General features: G+C 66.1%; 2 protein-coding genes across 3 annotated transcripts; both read left to right on the top strand.

Moving 5' to 3' along the window:
* Nucleotides 1-1246: 1246 nt before the first annotated feature.
* USP2 (ubiquitin specific peptidase 2) lies at nt 1247-15151 on the top strand. 2 transcript variants are annotated; one of them, XM_032133704.1, is made up of 13 exons: nt 1247-1722; nt 3834-4588; nt 11370-11420; nt 11687-11810; nt 12046-12157; nt 12235-12345; nt 12497-12561; nt 12652-12755; nt 12851-12931; nt 13050-13128; nt 13234-13341; nt 13525-13645; nt 13737-15151. In XM_032133704.1, the coding sequence occupies exons 2-13, from the start codon at nt 3875-3877 to the stop codon at nt 13822-13824; spliced, it is 1758 nt and encodes a 585-aa protein (XP_031989595.1). In that variant the 5' UTR covers nt 1247-1722; nt 3834-3874; the 3' UTR covers nt 13825-15151. The 2 variants fall into 2 exon arrangements, with proteins under 2 accessions (XP_031989595.1, XP_031989596.1); XM_032133705.1 differs by lacking the exons at nt 1247-1722; nt 3834-4588 and adding an exon at nt 4652-8865.
* A 541-nt stretch (nt 15152-15692) lies between these two features.
* Nucleotides 15693-20028, top strand: MFRP (membrane frizzled-related protein). The gene is made up of 13 exons (XM_032133972.1): nt 15693-15983; nt 16064-16175; nt 16388-16516; nt 16823-16984; nt 17062-17305; nt 17387-17517; nt 17644-17769; nt 17914-17990; nt 18125-18273; nt 18453-18583; nt 18971-19105; nt 19212-19339; nt 19420-20028. Exons 1-13 carry the CDS (start codon nt 15930-15932, stop codon nt 19642-19644), a joined length of 1803 nt encoding a protein of 600 aa, XP_031989863.1. The 5' UTR covers nt 15693-15929; the 3' UTR covers nt 19645-20028.
* Nucleotides 20029-20081: the final 53 nt, after the last annotated feature.

The raw sequence follows: 20081 nt of genomic DNA on the forward strand, positions 1-20081 counted from the left end.
CTCGGCTGCTGCCCATCTCCACATCGCCCATCGCCGGTGCCAGGGGGAAGCTCCCCAAGGAGGCAGGATCAGCCCCGAGGGCATCACCAAATGCCGGGCTGGTCGCCCCTCGCCGTGCCCTGAGCAGCCATCGGCCACCCGCGGCACATGCAGGTGAGTGCAGGGGGTGCCGTGGGGACACCGCCCCGGGGAGGGGGACACGGAGACAGAGAAAACTGCCCCCCTCTTCCTTCACCTGGATAAAACCAGGGGGAGAGGTTTCTCTCCAAGGAGCGGGTTCAGAGTTCACACACAAAATCCCGGCTTTGAGCCGCCCTCCCCGGCACCTGCCTTGTCCCCCGGCGTGGGCAGAGCCGCCTGCCCGGGGGTCCCTTCTTTTTTGCCACCCACAGACCTCAAAGCAGTAACTCATGCCCTGGGTTTTACGTCAGGGTCCCCCGTGGGTTTGGGGTTTTGCTGCCTGGGGGCTGGCCCCGGAGCAGTGAGCAGCAGGTTCTGCAGCAGGGTGGGGATGTGGCAGCAGCGCGGAGCGAGGCCAGGGCGATGACTCCCGGCCATGTGGTGTGAGCTTGGAGGGTTCTCAAGCCCAGGGCTGGCAGGGGAAGGGCCCTGGCCAGGCTGGTCCGGGCTGGATGAGTCACCTTGGGCAGGGCCTGTCACTTTGGGGGGTGGGAGTGGTGGGGGGCAGCGCTGGAGCTGGGCTGTGACAGAGGCACTGGGGTCCCCATCTGTCGACAAGGATGACTCCTGTCCCTTACAGGCAGCAAACATTTCATGGCACATTCCCCCCAGGGCTGCTCGTGGTCACCCTTCCTAGAGGGAAATGGGTACCTGGAGGAATTCTGTGCCTTGTTCCCCTTGGGGAATTGGCAGGAGGCTGTCCCACCCTGCTGGCACTCTCAGCTGGACACAGAGCCCCTCAGCCCCAAACCATTTGTACTCTGGAGCGTGTGAAGTGCCTCACACAGGGTCCCCTCTCTGCATCCACCACTGCGGAGTGCTGGGAGCTCCCACGTAACCTCCAGGCTGGGACATTGTGTCTCAGGGGACAGGGGACACAGCTCCGAGCCTGCGTAAGCGAGAAGCAGCTGTGCTGTGACACCTTGGATGGAGCCAGCGCTATGTAAGCTGAGCTGAGCCTGCTCTGGGGCTCCGTGGCCACTGAGGGGGACAGCTGCCACCGGGCACGGGCAGGACAGAGGGGACACCTGCCACTGGGCACGGGCAGGACAGCAGCTGGGGACAGAGCAGGGGCTCTGCTTCTCTGCCTCAGCAAGTCTCCTTGCTTTGAGCTCAGCTTCCCATTGGGAAAGCTGCTGGAGCTGGAAGCCAGGGCAGGACTCCCCAGCACCCTGAGCAGCCCCACAGTGTCCCACTCCCATGTCCTGGCGCTGCTCCTGCCTGGCCACATGACTGCGGACCGGACATTCCTGTGCCTCAGCTTCCCCTGACACCCCGGGAGGATGATGAGGGTGCAGGAGGCCTGACTCAGCCGTGCCGGCCCCAGGGCTTTGCCAGGCAGCAGGAAAGCTCAGCACAGTGACGGGCAGGGAGGGGCCAGGCAGCCCAGGAAGCGCTGGGAGGAACCGGGGTTTTCTCACACCCCCTCAGCTCCTCTGGCTCCTGGCACGCTCCGCTCTCCCGCCGTCCTGGGGTCCACTTGGATGTGACATGGGGACTTGGAAGCACAGGCAAGCCTGGCAGATGTGACACTCCTCCATGGTAAGGCCTCTCTTCCCAAGAAATGGGGTAGCTCATGTGCCTGGGGCCAGTGCCCACTCCCGACCCTGCATCCCTTCATCGGCTCCTCCGCATCCCCAGGGCAGGTGCTGCCCTGTGGAGACCTGTCCTGCTGCCAGGAGCACCTGCTGCCCTCCTGTTCCCAAACTGCTGCTCTCCTGGTGCTGCTGGTGCCAGAGGTGCCGCAGTGGGAGAGCGTGGGCACCTGGCAGGGGACGATGGCGTGGGGCTGTCCTGGCACTGTCCCAAGCCCAGATCATCTCTACTGGCGAGGAGGATGGCAAGCAGGGGCAGTCCCTGTGCCAGGCTGCTCCGTGCCCCAGCAGGGCAGACAGCCAGGCATGTGCTCTCTGGAAGCCCAGGGGCTCCGTCACTCTCATCCTGGCACTCCAGTGCCAGTCCCTTGGCTGGGGTCCCACTCCCTCTGAGCGAAATTCCCCGCTGTCCGTGTCAAATCCTGACTGGCAGAGCCACTCTCCTGATGAGGGCGGCCGCAGCCAGGCGGGGCAGAGCCGGGTGTTTCGTGGAGCCCTTGCCTGGGAGCAGATTATTCACTCTTCAGCCTCCGTCCCCAAACAGGTCCGTGCGCTCCACCTCGCTGCTGCTTGTAAATAGTTCCCTCTCGGCTGCGGGACGGCTGCTCCCTGGGCAATAACAACAGCGCCGCGATGCAGCCGGCTGGCTGCAAAGGCAGCTGCCAGCCAGGAGCCCACGGGGCTGGCTGCTGTCTCTCACCACCCTCTCCTAAAAGCATTCCCGGGGCATTTCCTCACTGAGCCTCCGGGGCTCTGAGCAGGAGGCTGGGTCCCCGCGGGGCCAGGCGGGGAGTGCCGCCGCGGCGGCTCCTCTTGCCAGGGTGCAGTGCCTGGCCCGTTCCCAAACCCGGGTGCCCCTTCGGTGCTGCCGGGGCCGTGCAAGGGACGGGCCAGGCACAGGCTCCGGCACCTCCTGGCTTGGAGCCGGGCCAGAGCCCTCCCCGGCTGGGCTGGGAAAAGCCTTTGAATCAGGGTCATCTCCCGGGTGACTGGAGACTCTCGGAGCCGCATGAGCCACTGTCCTGCCAGGGAAGGGACACCAGTCACCCCGGGAGCTGAGCACCAGCAACGCCAGGGCAGAGGAGCTCGGCTGGGGTCCTGCCTGCCCCAGTGCCACCCACAGCCCCAGGACAGGTAGGGATCCAGCCATCAGCCTGGCAGCGTGGGTACTGAGGGCAAACTGTCCTCCAGCTCCAGACAGCCCGTGTTGGGGGCTGTTGGCTGCCGCACTGCCCTGTCCCTGCTCCGGGCTGGCTCTGTGTGTGCTCTGGGGACCTCTGTCGCTGTACCCTGTATGCTCCTCTCCTGCCCTGTGCGGGTGCCACGGGGCAGAAGCCACCAGCTCCCCGTGGGGACCGAGTGCTGGCTCTGGCTGGCTGGCAGGGGCACAGCTGCCACCTCACCAGGAGGACTCTCGGCTTGAATTACCGATGGGGGCTCACGGGGCACAGCCATGGCAGGGAGACAGGAAAGCTGCCCAGATCCTGACCTCGCCTCAGTTTCCCTCTCGCTGAAATGCCAGCCCCCACCAAGCCCCAGCGCTCACTGTGAGTAACCAGGGGAAGGTGCTGGGCTGGCTGGATCGGTCCATCCCACCTGCCTGTCTCAGCCAAAGCTGGGCCTAAGCCCTGTGACCAGGCCACTGCCTCCCACCTGGAGGAGGCACTGGGGACATCTCTCCAGCCCCAGGAGTGGGACAGCCACTGGATGGTGTGGCAGGGATGTCAGGGCTGGGGCAGAGGTGACTGCTGCAGTTCCTTGGTGTATATGGGGATGTTGGGTGCTTCTGGCTGTGCCCTTCTGCGATATGAGGTCCCTGGGGGCACGGGGGTGGCAGTGCCAGCTGGGTCCTGCTGTCCCAGGCTCTCCAGGAAGGCTGGCAAGTGGCAGGAGCCATGGCAACACTGTGGCCAACAGCCCCTGGATCCCCTCTGTCACCTTCCTGCCTCTCCCAGGGGGTCTCCAGGGGAGGCAGGAGCTGCTGGGTGGGAGCTGCTGGGTGCCCTGCTGTGCTGACCAGGGCCTGTGGAAGCTGATCCCTGGGCTCTTCCCTTGCAGTCGATGCCTCCAGGACAGCCTGCTGAACCCCAGACTCCAGCATGTCCCAGCTCTCCTCCACCCTGAAGCGGTACGTGGACTCCTCCCGCTACGCCGAGACCACCTACAGCAAAGTGCCCAGCGGCTACAGCTCCTACAGCTCCTATGGCTCCACGCTGTCCACGACCTACGCAGACAGTGACAAAATCGGCTTCAAAGCCAGCTACCTGCCCTCCCCCCGCTACCACCATGCTGGGGGGCTGTCCCCCACCAGCGGCTATGACAGCAGCCGGCTGTACCCCGACCCCAGCATCCGCCTGAGCCCCTTGTACCTCCGCACGCAGCCACGGCCGCCCGGCGCCGGGCTCAGCGGGGGTGCCTGCTACACCTTCAGCGGGACCCCCGGCAGCCCCACAGGCTACCTGCCCTCCACAGCGCCCCTCAGCCGCCACAAATCCATCAGCCACTCGGACCTGGCGCAGGAGTTCTCGGGGTTGCACACCTCAGACAGCGCCTACCTGCCCGCAGCCGGCACGCTGAGCGCCCGCACCCGGCCAGAGCTCGGCAACCTGCAGGGTCTGTACCAGGCTGCCACGCACTCCGACTACGTCCGTGGCTACCTGGAGAGCTACGGGAGGAAAAGCCACCACAGCAGCCTCTCCACCGACCACCTCAGCTCCTCTCAGGCCACCCTGCCGCCTTCGGGCACCCGCTGTGCCAGCCAGCCCTGCGAGGGGAGCGATGACCACTGCGACGTGTCCGCCCAGGACCCCATGGTACGCGGAGCTGGCTGGGGGCGGGGGATAGAGCTGTGCTGGGGGGGATGTGGGCCGTGCTTATGGTGAGCCGAGGAGCCCGAGGCACCCGTGCTCTGCCTGGGAACGTGGGTGTGCTGCTCCGAGCCTCAGTTTCTGTGTGCGACCCTCCGAGATGCCCTTGCTGGCGCAGCAGTCCTGGCTGGAGCTGCTGAGGCAGCCGTGTGCGGGCAGGCGGGTGTCCTCTGAGGGGCTGCGCTTGCAGGGGACACTCCCCAAGGAGGAAGGATCAGCCTGTGCCCAGGATTGTGCCCGCTGCACTTTCTGCATGCATGTGACAGCAGGTGATGGCTCTGGCCCCATGTGGGGCTGACGGGGATTTCCTGCCGCCTCATCCCAGATAGGGAAGGTGACATGACCAGGCTGGGCACTCATCCTGCTGGCACAGCTGGTTTGTCTGGTGCTGGCTCTGCCACAGTGACTCGGTGCCCAGCGATGCCAGTTCCCTGGCACCATCCACTGCTGCCAGTTTGGGGCCCTGTGCCCCAGCCTGCGTGGCAGCAGCGGGTTCCCTGTGGCAGTGCTGCTCTGGGCAGCACCACACGTGTTGGCAGGTCCTCGGTGCCCCAGGCCCCCGTCAGTGCTGCGGCATCCCCAGAGCCCCGGCCCGGGCCGGGAGCAGGCGCCGCACACGCAGCCCGTGCAGGGGAGCAGCCTGGTAATTTTCCACTCAGGTTTCCTTCCAAGATCTGGCCAGGCTCTGCCTGCATTGTCTCCCGCTGTCTTTCCAGTGACCCTCCATTCACCCATGGTCTGACCTGCCCTTTGCTTGCCTGCGTCTCTGTCCCACCACCATCAGCCGAACCGGGAGGAAAAGTCCTGTCCTGCTCGCAAGAAAGCAGGAAAGAATCCCCCAGCAATCTTTCCCTTTGCAGCCAGTGCCCCCACATCCCTCCCTGTGCCCCTTCCCCCACAGAACCACCTTCAGCAGTGCCCTTCCGTGGTGTGGGACCTGCTGTGCCCACCTGCCTCATCCCTGGCCCCCAGTCCTGGGGGGAGGGAGCGGGCTGGGGAGTCAGGAGAGTGCAGGATCGGTGCTGTGGAAGGGAATTCCTGCCTCCATCTCCCACACCAGGCCCTGCTGGGGGGGCACCAAGGGGGGATCCAGCAGCTGCTGCAGCCACTGGCTCTCACAAAAGCCCACACTGCCACTGCCAGGGCAGGCTGCCCGCCCCATGTGCCCACACACTGCTGTGATGGGGTGCCAGCCTGATCCCATGGGATGCCCACAGGGCAGCAGGGGCTGTGCAAGTCCCAAACCACAGCCCTGTGCTCTGTACATGAACACAGCCAGGGCTGGTGGGTGGCAAAGGTGGCACAGGGCGCTGGGACAGACACCCATGCCAGGACAGGCAGGCTCAGTGTCACTGCCTTAGGTTTCCTTGCTTTGATGGGCACACCTGCTATTTTCCACTGCTGTGGTTTTTTCCCTCCCTTTCCCAAGCCGGGAAGCAAATGTCCCGATCGTAAACCAGACTTGGGTGCCTGCGGCCGTGCCAGGTGCCGGAAACAAGCGCAGGCTGCAGCCCCGGAGCTGCCATCGGTTCTGCCCCGTTGCCCAGCCCCGAGGGCAGTGTCAGCAGCACCCGCTCCCGACGCAGCCAGGGGACGGCGGGGCTGGCCCTGCGCCTCCTCCCATCCCTTTTTCCACCGCCGCCTCCTGCCTCTGCGCCACAGAAACCGCCCCCCAGAGGGGTTTGCAGCCAGGAGTGGGGGTGTCTACGTATGACCCTACCCTCACTGTCACTTCGAGCCTCAGTTTACCACCCTATGGGCAAAGGGAGGTGTGTGCAGGTGCGGTTTCAGCGAGGGGCTGTGCCTGCGGAGCTGCAGGGCCGCGCTGGCTCCCGGGAAGGGCAGTCTGGTAGGGGGCAGGACTGGAGCTGTGCCGCCCCATTAACCACCCCGGGTGTACATAGGGTCAGAAGGCCAGGGCCACCCACAAAACTGCCGGCAGCTCTCCACAGTCCCATCCTGAGCAGCTGACGTCCCTGGCCCTCAGCCAGTGCTGGCCCTGCCTGCCACCGCGGTGCCAACCGGGCCTGTGGCAACCTCTGCCCGCGGCAGAAGGTCACCGCTGCAGAGGGGCCAGCCGAGGGCAGGGATCTGGCTCTGGGTGATGCCGTCCCACCGGGTCTCCCCTTCTCTCTCCCACTCCAGCCTCAGAGCCCGCGTGCCGCTCTCTGGCTGGCGGGGAATTTGGTCCTTGGCCTGGGGCGGTCCATGCCACCGGGGCACGAGGTTCAACACGGGATGTGGCTGAACCACCCTCTTGCCATGGAAGAACCGGCTCGGCCGGCACGGTTCATCCCCACGGGGAGAGCTGCCCCAGCTCCCTGCACAGCGTTCGGGGCAGGCTGTGCACCGGGGCCATCCTGCCCCTGCTGTACCCACCCGCGCTGCCGGGCAGGGTGGCAGGAGCCCTGGATTTCAGGGAGCTGTGCCACAGCCCGGAGGCCCAGCCTGGGCACAGCAGGGCACCCACACAGGCTGCAGGAGGGCAGTGGGGCGTGTGCCCCGGCGTGCACAGCGTGTCCCCGTGTGTGTACACCGTACACAGCGTGGGGTGTGTACATGTACACACGTGTGAGCACACGCAGGCCCCGGTTACGACAGGCCTCCGGTTGTGATGCAAAAGAGCCCTGGCCCTGCAGATGAATAACACTGCAAGATGCCTCCTCAGATATTTTTGCTGGTGCCAAAAATAGTCTCCCTCCCTTCCTCCCTCCCCCCCGTCCCCAGCCAGCCCCTCCGCTGGCTGTGCCGAGCTCCGCCATGGACAGGGGAGGCTGCATCTGCAGCCATCGGGATTCAGCAGCCCCCGCCGCTGGATGGGGGTGCTTTGGGGGCTCCAGGGGAGGAAAGCAGGTTCTGCTCGGAGCCCTCTCGATGAGGCTGGAGGCTGTGGCTCTGTCAGAGCAGCCCAGCCGCACTCCCTTGCCCTGGTTGCCCATGGAAATTTCCCTGAGCAGGCAGAGAGACACCTGGGCACACACAGCAGGCGCAGGGCTCCGGCGCTCGTCCTGCCGCGGTCAGAGGGGTGAAGCAGCGGGAGACGCAGGACTAGGACGCAGGACACCCGGGCTCCCTGCCAGGCTCCGCATCTGCCCTTGCTGCAGGAGAGGAGCTGGAATCCTGCCCGTGCCGTGCCTCAGTTTCCTGAGGAGAGACACCAGGTGGGGTCTTTGCTCCACATAGGAATTGCGGGGAGTTTTTCCCCAGAGCAAGGCACTGAAATATCCTCTGAGCTCAGTGCTAATGCATCCCCCAAAGAGGGGGGTTCCCCCAAAATGTCACTGCCTGGGTGCCTGGCATTGGCACTGCAGGGACGGCACATGACCGGGAGCCTCACAACCCTGTCTGGCAGCCCACAGCCCCTCTCTGGGTACAGACACCCTCTGCACCCACATGCTGTGGGACCGTCCCACTTTTCCCAAGGCAATTTTGGCGAGTAACCCCCAGCTGGGGAGCCCCGCTCCCTGCCCAGTGCCTGCCCGGAGCACAGAATGCCCGGGGCCGGACAACCGGTGCCACCAGCCCTGGGCACGCCGAGCTGGGAGCACGGGGGAGCACTGGGGGGGCAGGCGCTCCTCCGGCTGCCTCCTCGCCCCAATTCCCCATTGCCTCCGCGGTGCGCGCACGGTGCCGGTGTTGGGGTACGGGAGCGCGGGGAGCCCCGCTGAGAGAGATGCCGAGGGGGCACCGCGGGTCCCGCAGCCCCCTCGGAGCCGGGGCGGTGTGGCCGCCCCGTTCCGGAGCGTGTCCCCGGGGCAGAGCCGCCCCTCGCGGGCCCCCCTGGCTCCCGGCGCGCTGTACCACGCGGTGCGCGGGGGCTGGCCGTCACCGAGCCGTCACCGAGCCGTCACCGAGCCCGGCTGCCGCCTCTCCACCCATTTGATGTCAGAGCCGCTCAGGTGCCGTCAGCCCCGCAGCCGGCACCGGCTCCGGCCCCGCACGCCCAGCACGGGGGGCTCCGCACCTGACCCCGCGCCCCCGGCTACAGCCGGCCCCGGGCGAGGGCGGCCCGGCCGGTGTCCCCTGGAGCCCCGCTGCCCGCGGCTGCTCCCCGCCGTCCTGCGGTGCCCGCCGGGGCCATCATGAGGGACTCCTACACGGTGACGCTGCCCGAGGAGCCCCCCGCGCTCCCCGACCTTCACAAGGACCTGCGGCCCCGCACCTCCATGCCAGGGTCCCTGCTGGTCTCCACCTTCGTCGGGCTCGTCCTCAACAAGACCAAGGTACGAGATGCCCGCAGCCGCCGGCCCCCGGCTTGGGGGCAGAGAAGGGGGCACCCCCTGCCCTCCCTGGGGAGCGTGGGATGCCCTGTGCCATCCCCCGTGCCCGAGGATGTGATGCCTGGGGTGAGTGTGCTCCCGGCTGCCCGTGGGGACAGCGTGTCCCAGTGTCCCACAGGATGGCAGGGGGCAGGTGAACTGCACGTGTCAGGACACCTGGGTTCCTCTCCCAGCCCTGCCCTTGCGGTGACCTTGGCCAGGTCCCCGTGTCCCACCGCAAGGAAGGGTCTGCTGGCCACACTGAGCCCCTTGGCAGCGTCACCAGAGTGAACTTGGCTCTCCCCAGAGCCACGGTGCTGGGGCAGATCTCTCCTGCAGGGATGGCAGAGCAAGGGGCAAAGAGGGCAGGGTCTGGTCACTTATGTAAGTCTGGCTGCTCCAGCTCTCCTGCTGCCCCAACAAGCACTTGCCACGCGGACCTGGATGGGGCAGGACAGTCCGGATCGTGTCCCTTGTCCCCATCGCCTGTCCCTTGTCCCCGTCCTGCAGTGCAGCCTCGGGGAGTCCCCAGCCGCGCCGCGTGAGCCAGCTCTCCTTCACCGCCTCTGAGCATGTCGTGTCCTAGATAAAGCCCTGTACGGGAGAGGGGGATTAGCTGGAGTTGAGTCACCCAGGGGAGGGAAATCCAGGGGGGGAAGTAACACCTCGGTGCACACAGGGCTTGTGCCACACTAGGGGAGCACCTGACACCCCGTCCTCAGCTCCAGCCCTCCCCAGGGGTTGTTCCAGGCTCTGGGAGGGCAGCCTAGGACCTGGCTGTGGGGGAATGCAGGATCTGTGGGGAGGTTTGCACCCACATGGGCAGGACTGTCCGGTCCCTCCTGCACACGGCGGGAGCTGCCCAACCAGGGCAACTGGATGAGCAGTGTCCTGCTGGGGATGGCTGGGGCACACTGGGGCACTCCCAGGGGTTGCTGCTCACCCCTGGCACTGTGACCTTCCCTGGGATAGGTGTGGGGACATGAGCAAGGCCTTGGGGTTCAGATCCTCCAAGGGATGGATGTAAGGTGTTGGGACACAGGCCCACCTCTCCTGCTGCCATCTGCTCGGGGACCAGAGCCAGGCCAGCTCCTCCAGCCGTGGTGTGGCACTGACCTGTCACATCCTGCTGGCACCCTGTGCCCATCCAAGCCTGTCTGCACCCAGGAAGAAGCCAGGGAGTTGCCTGGCACTTTTGGACAGTCACCCCCCGGCACTGACAGCCACAGGCAGCCACATCTGGGGATGCCCCTGTGCTCTGGGCACTGCAGGGGCACCCGATGGCACAGAGGGCACCCGGTCAGTCTGGCAGAGCCGCACGTGCCCACGCAGGGCAGCCGGGTCCCCACTGGTGCCGGTCCCTGCGGCGGTGGGTGATGCCTGTGCCGTCGCTAAGGAGCACGTGTAACTGGATCTGGGTTATTTTGGGCTGCTGTCAGGGCTGGGTGCTCAGCACCTCCCACACACACACCAGCTGCTGCTATTTCGGAGCTGCTGGGCCCCCTCCCCTCCTCTCACCTCCTCTCCTCCTCCTCAAGCCTGGGGTGGGCAGCTGGGGTGTTTGCCTAAGGATCCTTAAATCCTGGGCATCTGGGGGAGCACAATCAGCAGGCTGACCCTGCAAGCCCTGTCAGACCCAACCCTGCTTCAGGGAGGTTCATCCTGCTGCTCCCCTGTGCAGGGAGTGTCCCCCATCTGCCCCCTGTCCTGCATGCTGGGAGAGGGGTGGTGGCACCCCTAAACCCCTCTGTGCTCTCGGTCTCTCCAGCAAAGAGTGGTGATGCCTTCTGGCCCCAGCGCCCAGCTGCCCATGCCCATCTTTGCTTTTCCCAGCTCAGGGAGCACCTGGATCACCTGGAATTGCCACCCCGTGGCACAGGTGCAGCACAGCCTGGGCAGCGAGCGGCTGGGAAGGCACCACCGGGCACACAGCCCTGTTCCCCTGTTCGCTCGCTGCCGCAGGGCTGGGCTTGCACTTTCCCAGGTGGACTTTATCCTGCAAAACAGCTGTGCCAAAGTCTGGGCTGCGCTTGTGCAGGGTGTCCTGGAGGGGATGGACACCTGGCATGGACCAGATGGGCAGTGACAGGGCACTGTGCTCCTCCTGCAGCGTGGGGCAGGCACAGGGCACTGCCACCCCCCAGCGTCCCCAGGGGAGGCAGCCCAGGCTGCCGGCCTCACCTACAATCCAGGGCATGGGGCAAAAGTGCTGCCAGGCAGAGAGAACTTTGAGCCCTGTGCATTGTCCTGGGCCAGCAGGACGGGGCAGGCCGGCCGTGGTTTGTCACCAGGCCCTTGGCCCAGAGAGCTGCTCGGTGCTGGCTCTGCCCATGATGTCACAGCGGGATGGGGCCTCTGCTTGCCCCTGAGGGTCTGCTCCACCGGCAGGTCTGTGGCACCATGGCCTCGCTGGGCTGCCCACAGGCATGGCCAGCCCACCGTCCCAGCCCTGTTCCCTCTCTCTGCAGAGCTCCAAGGCCGTGCAGGGGCTGACCGGCCTGCGGAACCTCGGCAACACGGTGAGTGTGTCCCCAGGCCTCTGGCTCACAGCGGGCACATCTGTGGGGCAGGGGGAGCCCTGTCCCTTCACCTGGCCCCCAACACCCACACCCTCACCCTGGCAGCTCCCTGCACCTCGCTCCCCACGGTGCTGCCTGAGGAGGAGCTTCCCCTGCTCCCCACGGCTTCGTCCCCATCCTCTGCCCGCCCGCCCCAGGTGTCCCCCTGCCACGGCCTGCCTCCCTCTGCTTCCCGTTGCCATGGTTTTCTCTTCTGCCTCCCCCAGTGCTTCATGAACTCCATCCTGCAGTGCCTGAGCAACACCAAGGAGCTGCGGGATTACTGCCTGCAGAACCAGTACCTGCGGGACCTCAACAACAACAGCCGCATGCGCACGGCGCTCATGACAGGTAATGGCCGGCCCCGGGCCTGGCGGCTGCGGAGCCTTCCCTGCAGCAGCTCCCGCAGCACATCCCTGCCACATATCCCTGAGATACCCCACGTCCTGCGGGACCCCCACCCAGAGCTCGGAGCTCCTCTCTGGGCTGCCCAGCCAGGGGAGGATCAGGCCCTGAGACCCCAGAGCGCAGCCCTGAGCTGTCCCCTTGGGCCGCCTCCCCTGCTGAGCTGCCTCCCTGCCTGCAGAGTTTGCAAAGCTGATTCAGCTGCTCTGGACCTCGTCCCCCAACGAGAGCGTGAGCCCCTCGGACTTCAAGACGCAGATCCAGAGATACGCCCCACGCTTTGTCGGATACAAGTAAGGGGGGGGTGTAGGGTGGTGGGGGGAGCTGAGCCCCCTGCAGCCCCTCACTGGCCGTGCTCCGTGTCTTGCAGCCAGCAGGATGCTCAGGAGTTCCTGCGGTTCCTCCTGGACGGGCTGCACAGCGAGGTGAACCGTGTGCTGGTGCGGCCCCGAGCCAGCACCGACACCCTGGATCACCTCCCGTAAGTGCTGGCACTGCACAAGCCCTGCAAGAGTTCACTGCCCACAAGGCCAGCCCAGGGCCAGTGACCACATGGGTCCCTCTGGGCTCGGTGGCAGTGCTGGCATCCCCCAGGCCATGCTCAGTGCCCTGCTGTGTCTCCATCCTTGCAGTGATGACGAGAAGAGCCGGCAGATGTGGAGGAGGTACCAGGAGAGGGAGGACAGCCGCATCAGCGGTGAGCAGGGCTGGGGGAAGGAGGGCAGGCCTGGGCTGGGAGCAAGGCCGGGAACCAGGGGTCTCACCCTGCTCTGTCCCACCCCGCCAGACCTCTTCGTGGGGCAGCTGAAGAGTTCTCTGACCTGCAGCGAGTGCGGCTACTGCTCCACAGCCTTCGACCCCTTCTGGGACCTGTCCCTGCCCATCCCCAAGGTGAGGGAGCCCCAGTGATCCCTGTCCCCCTGTCCCACGCTCCCTATCCCCCTGTCCCATGCTCCCTGTCCCTGACCCTCACTGCACTCCCACAGAAAGGCTACGGGGAGGTGACGCTCATGGATTGCCTCCGGCTCTTCACCAAAGAGGACGTGCTGGATGGGGATGAGAAACCGGTATGGGGCAGGGGGGCTCCTTGGGGCAGGCTGGGCCCCTTGCCCTCCGCGCCTGTGTTGCCAGGACTGTGGGCTCAGTGCCCCTCACCCTCCTGCTTGTGCCGTTTGCCTCCCACAGACGTGTTGTCGCTGCAAAGCCAGGACGAGGTGCACAAAAAAATTCAGCATCCAGAAGTTCCCCAAGATCCTGGTGCTTCGTATCCTTCGGGCAGGAGGATGAGGACAGGGGGTGCTGGGGGGGGAGGCAGATGTGTTATTGCAGGCTCCCCTTTGTCCCTTGCCTCCTTGACGGGACCCTCCAGACCTGAAGCGCTTCTCCGAGGCCAGGATACGAAGCAGCAAACTCACCACCTTCGTCAACTTCCCACTGAAGGACCTGGACCTCCGGGAATTTGCCTCGCAGAGCTGCAGTGAGTCCCAGTCCTGAGCTCCTGATGACTCCTGGTCTCCTCGTGTCCCCGGGTGGTGGGGGGCAGAGGCGTGAGGGGTGGGAGGCACGGAATCCAGAGTGCTGGAGCTGCTGGTGTGGTGAGGGGCTCTGTGCTGGCACTTTGGGGGGCAGCAGGGCTGAGCAGCACCCCTGCTCCCCACAGACCACGCTGTTTACAACCTCTACGCCGTCTCCAACCACTCGGGCACCACCATGGGGGGACACTACACAGCCTACTGCAAGAGCCCCTTGTCCAGCGAGTGGCACAGCTTCAACGACTCCCGGTGAGCGTGGGGTGGGACAGGCGAGCAGGGACCCCCTGCTCTGGGCATCCCGTCCCCACTGCTCACAGCTCTCCTCCTCCCCTCCCCGCAGCGTCACCCCGATGTCCTCGAGCCACGTGCGCAGCAGCGATGCCTACCTGCTCTTCTACGAGCTGGCCAGCCCGTCCTCCCGCATGTAGCCAGCCCTGCTTCCCTGGGGACCCCCTGTGCCATCCCTCAGAGCTGGCTCCGCCAGGATTCGGGCATTCGGCCTCCCCAGAGCAAGAGGGAGGCGAAGAGGAGACACCCCTGAGGTGGCTGCAGAGGGAGGCTGAGGACAGCCAGGAGCAGAGCCCGGGCAAGGATATCCCAGCTCCAAACTGAGGAGGGCAGCTCGTGTCAGGACAGGGCTCAGGCAGCTCAGGAGCCTTCTGGTTGCTGGCATTTGGTTCTTACCTCGGGGTTTTAGTTTCTTTTTTTTTCCTTTTTTTTTTTTTTTTTTTTTTTTGGTGTGTAATAAAAATCCTGAGCAAGGGACTCTACAGGAATGGGGCCACCTGTCCCATTGACTCAACCAGGACCTCTGCTCCCCTGAGACAGCACCCAGGAGAGCCTCACACATCCCTCCTGGCCTCTTGCCACTCCTGTATCTGCTTGGCCGTCCCAGAGGATTCGTGAACTGCTCCCGATCTCCTCCCGGCACTTCCAAACCTCCTGGCAAAGGACTGCAGCCCTCCAGTGGCCTCCGTCCCGTCTCAGGCAGCACATCCCCAGCAGCTGCCCCACACACACTCCTCAAAGCAGCCCGAGCCCAGGCCCAGACTCACGGACCGGAGGGAGGAAAACCTTTTGTGGAATTTATATGTATTTATAGTGGACTTCGTTTCACCTGGAGCCCCCCGCCACTTCCTGCCTCTCCAGGGACTTGTGCCGGGAGCTGCTCCGGGGTGGTTTTTACCTGCCTCCTCATACGACGGTGCCTTAAACCATTTAGGGGAGCGGGGGCCGTGGGGGTGCACAGGAACCTGTGCGGAAGAGGGAGGGGAGGACAGCGGCTTGCCGGGACCATCTGCAAACGGGGCTTTTTTCTCCCTGTGATCAGGAGCCCCCCTGGGTGCCCGGGGACCCGCCCTGCTGCTCTGTCCTCCAGCTAGCAAATGCCAGTGGCCTTTTTAGCCTTTAATTTATTCTCCTCCCCGTCCTGCCTTGCCTGAGGTGCAGCGGGAGGAGACACGGGCACCATCCCAGCCCTCGGGGCAGCTCCATCCAACCCACACCCGGCCGGCTTTGCCGTCGCTGCCCTGCGGGCACGGGCTTAGCGCTGGCACCAGCATCCTGCCCAGCCTGGGGTATCGCAGCGGGGTTCGGGGGGGAGCAGGATGGGAAAGGGGGGCTGCCCGCGCCGGGAGCTGGGCTGGGGCAGCGATGCTGCTTGGCAGGTGGCTTGTTTACTGTGTAAGCAAGACGGGTGGGAAGTGTCTCATACATGGGAGACTCGTGCAGGAATAAATTTGAGCTTGAACAGGGCGTTGGGTGCGCGTGTTTTGTCTCTGCGTGGTCTGGCAGAGGGTGGGGAGCTGCCACCGGTGGAGACCCAGGAGCATCCACGGACCAGGAGCACCCAGGGCTGGCCTGGAGCGAGGGAGATGTGGGTGCAGGTGCCAGAAGGAGCCTTTCCAGCCCCACGGAGTTCCCTGGTGCCCACACTCTTCCCTCAAAACCGCTGAACAATGGCCCCTTTCTCCCCTGCTTAGGGACGGAGACGGGCATTAAGGGGCAGCGGGAATGCAGGTGGCAGGGCCCAGGCGAGGGAAGGAGGGACACGCTCAGCCCGGGGTCCCCAGCACAGCCCCTTCAGTGCTGCTCTGAGCGGTGAGGAGCCTGGAGGCAGCTGGAAAACCAAGGTCCCTTGTGGGGACCCCACCACAGCAGGGTCCCTTTGGGATGGGCTCGCAGCGGGATGGGCTCGAGCACTCATTCCCCTTTAAGACGCTGGTTCTCCGTGCCAGAGCCTGACCTCGGCATCCTCAGCTGAGCTGGATTAACGGGGCGAGGGGGAAGGGGCCTGCAGAGGGGACTGGGGCTGCTGCGTCTCGGGGCCCCCGCACTCCCGGCACGGCGGGCATGGCCCTCGGGTGGGCTCCGGCGCTGGGCTGGCACGTGTAGAGCTGGCACTGCCACCACCCCCGCCCCGGAGCCCCCCGGGGCTCATGGGGGCAGCTGGGGAGGAGGCGGCGGTGGGGCTGGGGGGCACAGGGCACTGGGCAGGATTTTAGCCAGGCTGCGCCGGGAACCGCCCGCTGCCATGAAAGACTTCACCGAAATCACGCTTTGCCCCGAGGCTCTGGACCGCAGCAAGGTAGGGCTGGGGCTGTGGGTGCTGCTGATGGTCCCCACCCACGGGTCCTCAGGGTGCCACCCGCGCTCTCTGTCCCACAGACCGAGTTCTGCAATCCCGTTTTTGAGGGCGAGGAGCCCCGGGCGGCACCGAGCGCGGAGAACCCTCCAGACAAGGATGGGACCGGCCCCGCACCACGCCGGGACCGCCTCGGTACCAGCCCGGGGGTTTGTACACACACCCCTGGCCGTGGGGCTGCCGTGGGGCTGGGGGCGGGGTGCTGGGCTCTGGGGCTGCCTGGGGACGCGTTAGCACCGCGGGGACGAGCGGTGGGGACGCATCCGGCCAGGGCTGAGCCAGCCGCGCAGGGAGGTGGGGGGATGGCTCAGCAGCACCCCGGCTCTGCCCGCTGTCCTCGCCTCCAGGCCAGCAGCTCTGGGGACAGGTGGGCTGGAGGTACCGCGCCGACTGCAAGTTCACCTGGCTCTGCGTGGCTCTGATGAGCACCATCCTGCTCTTCCTCATCTCCCTCCTGCTCGGCATCGTCATCCACCGTGAGTGCCGAGCCGGGAGGTGGCTGTGACCGGGGTAGGGGACACAGAACCGGCTCAGAGGGGGAGAGGGGCACCCAGGGGACACCCCGGGGTCTGCCCGCTATGGGGAGAAAATGACCCCACGCATAGGAGCAAGGTGGATTTCCACGTTCCTGGGATGCGGCAGGATCACTGCCCCTGGGAGAGCTGCACACCTCTGGGTAGCGTGGGAGCACAGGGCTGGGTGGGCTTCCTAAGCCCCTTCCCTGCACCGCAGCCGTCCCTCCCCGCTGGGGCTGAGCAGTCCCTGCTCTTCCCTGGGCACAGAACTGACGTCCCCACACCCACCCGGCGCCCCGGCCACAGCCCTGCCCGCCCGTGGCACTGCCACCACCACCACAGCACCCCCCCGAAGGGACCCTCCGGCCCCCGGAACAGCTGCCAGCCCAACCGAGAGCTGGCTGCCCACGGCCCGCGCGGCAGTACCGGGTAAGTCGCGCGTGGGGCGGTGTTTTGGGATGGGGGTGCCCCGCTCCAGCTCATGCCCACACCGTTGCCTCGTTCAGCCTGCGGAGGGACCCTGCGGGGCCCGGAGGGCTCCTTCAGCTCGCCCAACTACCCCGGCCCCTACCCCCCCAACGCCCTCTGTGTCTGGCGCATCGAGGTGGGCGCCGGGCTCGCCATCCAGCTGCGGATGGAGGCGTTCAGCGTGGAGGGCACCGCCTCCTGCCTCTTCGACCGCCTGGAGCTCTACGAAGAGCCGGGCTCTGGCGGCACAGCCCCTGCCCCAGCTCGGGGGGCCCCGACCAGGTAGGGCCCCTCACACCTGGGGAGCGCGGAGGTGCAGCGGGGCGGGGGAGCGAGCGGTGCCAGCCCTCGCTGTGCCCCCAGGTTTTGTGGCAACGTGCCCCCTCCGACCTTCAACTCCAACTCCGACCGCCTGCGGGTCACCTTCGTCTCCGACAGCAGCGTGGGCGCCCAGGGCTTCAGCGCCCGCTACCGCGCCGTGACCCCGGCCGAGAGTGAGTTCCCCGCCCCAGGGCACTGCCAGGGTCCCTCAGCGCCGGCAGGGCGTGGGGAGAGCCCGCGGGGAGGGGAGGGTGCCCGGTGGAACCCCCCCACCATTCTGGGTGTCTGGCTGCGTGCAGAGAGCTGCGCCTGGGACGAGCACTTGTGTGACCAGGGGCTGTGCCTCCAGCCGGGCTTTGTGTGCGACGGCTTCCACGACTGCACGGACAAGAGCGACGAGGCCAACTGCAGCCTGAAGCACAGAGGTGGGCGGGACAGACCCCACCTGCAGCCCCCAGCCCCCGCGGCACCGGGCGGGGAGTGGGGAGGTGGAGGGAGGAGAGAGGGGCAGCGGTAAAGCTGTGTGTGTGTGTGTGTGTGTGTGTGTGTGTGTCCGTGTGTCCCTCCAGAGTGTGGGGGGCCGCTGACCGCCTTGGAGGGACACTTGTCCACCCCAAACCACCCCCAGCCGTACCCGCACCAGCAGGTGAGAGAAGGGGTGCTGTGCGAGCACGGTGAGGGCGAGGGGGGTAGGGAGGAAGGCAACCTCCCCCCGGGGAGAGCTGGGGGGTGCCCCTGCCCAGCTTCACGGGTGTCGCCGGCTGCCCCCCCGCCCCGCAGCTGTGCCTCTGGCAGATCTCGGTGCCCCTGGGCCACGTCATCGACCTGCACTTCCACAACTTCAGCCTGGAGTCGCACGGGGACTGCAGCTTCGACTTCGTGGAGGTGCACGACAGCGCGGGCACGGGGGCTGCCAGCCTCATGGGCAGGTACAGGCATCCCCGACACCCCCAGTCCTGCTGCGCCACCCTGGGGACACCGATGTCATGGCTCAGCTGGGGAAACTGAGGCACGGGGCTGGCTGGTGGGGAGGAGCCGCCAGAAGGCAGGGTTTGGGGAGGTGCTGGTCAGCCCCCTGACCCCATCCCTCGTCCCATGACTTCGGCAGGTTCTGTGGCCACCAGCTGCCACCCACCCTGACCTCCTCACGGCATGTCATGACCGTCCTCTTCGTGGCAGACGAGGGAGTAGCAGATGATGGGTTCTTTGCCACCTACCACGCCCGCAATGCCACAGAGAGTAGGTAGCTAAGGGGGGCACAGGCTGCCCAGGGGGGCTGTGCTACCGCCATCCTTGTGGGGCTACAAGGCAAGGCTGGATAAAAACCTGGGAAAAACAGCTCTTGTTCCACAGCTGACGCTGCTTGGAGCAAGAGGTTGGGCCACGGGCCCCCGGGGTCCCTTCTCACCTGGTTTACCCTATAACCCAATAGCCATGGGGTGTGACCTGGAAGGGTCACCTGCACACAGGCGTGATCCATGACCTGAGGCCTGCCCCCAAATAACCCAGGGAATTTGGGATCTCCCCAAGCTGGACCTGCCAAATCCCCTAGCCAGTGACCAAGAAGAGCAGACAGGGGTGGTCAGCAGGCTGACTGCCAGCCATGCTTGCCCTCTCACCTCCCAGAGACCTGCAGCCCCGCGGAGTTTTCCTGTGGGAATGGCGAGTGCCAGGCGCTGGAGTCCGTGTGTGACGGCTGGCACGACTGCCCCGACGGCACTGACGAGCTCAACTGCACCGGGGTGTCCTACCCGGCCTTCGGTGAGTGCCACCCCTGGGTGCCCCACCCAGCACCCGGCCCCCCCTGAGCCGGTCCCGGTGGGCAGCACTGTCGCTGGCACGGGTGAATCCCCTCTCCCTGTGGCAGGGTCTGTCTGCGAGCCCGTGGAAGTGGAGATGTGCCTGGGGCTGGGCTACAACGCCACCTCCTTCCCCAACATCTGGCTGGCCATCCCAGACCAGGAGGGAGCCGCCGAGGTGCTGCAGGACTACCAGGTGAGCTGCCCGGGGCTGCCCTCGGGGCTGCCCTCGCCACACCCCAGCGGGCTCACGCCGCTGTCCCCGCTGTCCCGCAGACGCTGATGGAGCTGGCGTGTTACCAGCACCTCCGCCTGCTCATCTGCAGCCTCTTCGTGCCCAAGTGCACCCCAGACGGCGGGGTGCTGCAGCCCTGCCGGGCCGTGTGCCTGGCGGCCGAGCTGCGCTGCCAGCAGTCCCTCGGCCTCCTCGGCATCCTCTGGCCCATCAACTGCAACATCCTGCCCGATTCCAACGACCCCGTAGAGTGCTTCCAGCCCTGAGCCGGCAAGAGGAGAGGAGCAGGGGCTGAAGCCACCCTCCCCACCCCAAATGTCCCTCCCGTGCTCTTCCTGTTGTAAATACCCAGCTGCTAGGGTGGCCCCTCACCTGCGCCGGGTCAGCCCCGCTGCCCAGTGCTTGGTTCGGTGCCTGGATACCACGGGCTTGCCCACAGCTCCAAATTCCGAGAGAGCAGGTGACATATCCCACAGGGAAAGGCTCGTGCCGGAGGGGCTGTGCTGGGGGCACCAGGGAAAGGGCGAATGCTCCCCAAACGGAGCAAGGCTGGGCAGAGGTGAGCCAGGCTTGCAGGCACAAGAGCCCAGGGCTGCCCGTGTCCCACAGCCCCAGAGCCAGCAGAATAAACAGTGTGAGCAGCTGACAAACCCAGTGGAGCAGGTGACTCGTCTGGGGGGAGGGAACTGTGTGTGGATGCTGC

Source organism: Corvus moneduloides, chromosome 25 (assembly GCF_009650955.1).
Source record: "Corvus moneduloides isolate bCorMon1 chromosome 25, bCorMon1.pri, whole genome shotgun sequence".
NCBI classification, from domain to species: domain Eukaryota; kingdom Metazoa; phylum Chordata; class Aves; order Passeriformes; family Corvidae; genus Corvus; species Corvus moneduloides.

Excerpts from the sequence above, each read along its gene's own strand:
- USP2 (XM_032133704.1), top strand. The coding sequence starts at position 3,875 with ATGTCCCAGCTCTCCTCCACCCTGAAGCGGTACGTGGACTCCTCCCGC. Across the intron at positions 11,421-11,686 it reads TGCGGAACCTCGGCAACACG|TGCTTCATGAACTCCATCCT; the intron begins GTGAGTGTGTCC and ends TGCCTCCCCCAG. Across the intron at positions 11,811-12,045 it reads GCGCACGGCGCTCATGACAG|AGTTTGCAAAGCTGATTCAG; the intron begins GTAATGGCCGGC and ends CCCTGCCTGCAG.
- MFRP (XM_032133972.1), top strand. The coding sequence starts at position 15,930 with ATGAAAGACTTCACCGAAATCACGCTTTGCCCCGAGGCTCTGGACCGC. Across the intron at positions 15,984-16,063 it reads AGGCTCTGGACCGCAGCAAG|ACCGAGTTCTGCAATCCCGT; the intron begins GTAGGGCTGGGG and ends TCTGTCCCACAG. Across the intron at positions 17,306-17,386 it reads GCTCGGGGGGCCCCGACCAG|GTTTTGTGGCAACGTGCCCC; the intron begins GTAGGGCCCCTC and ends CTGTGCCCCCAG.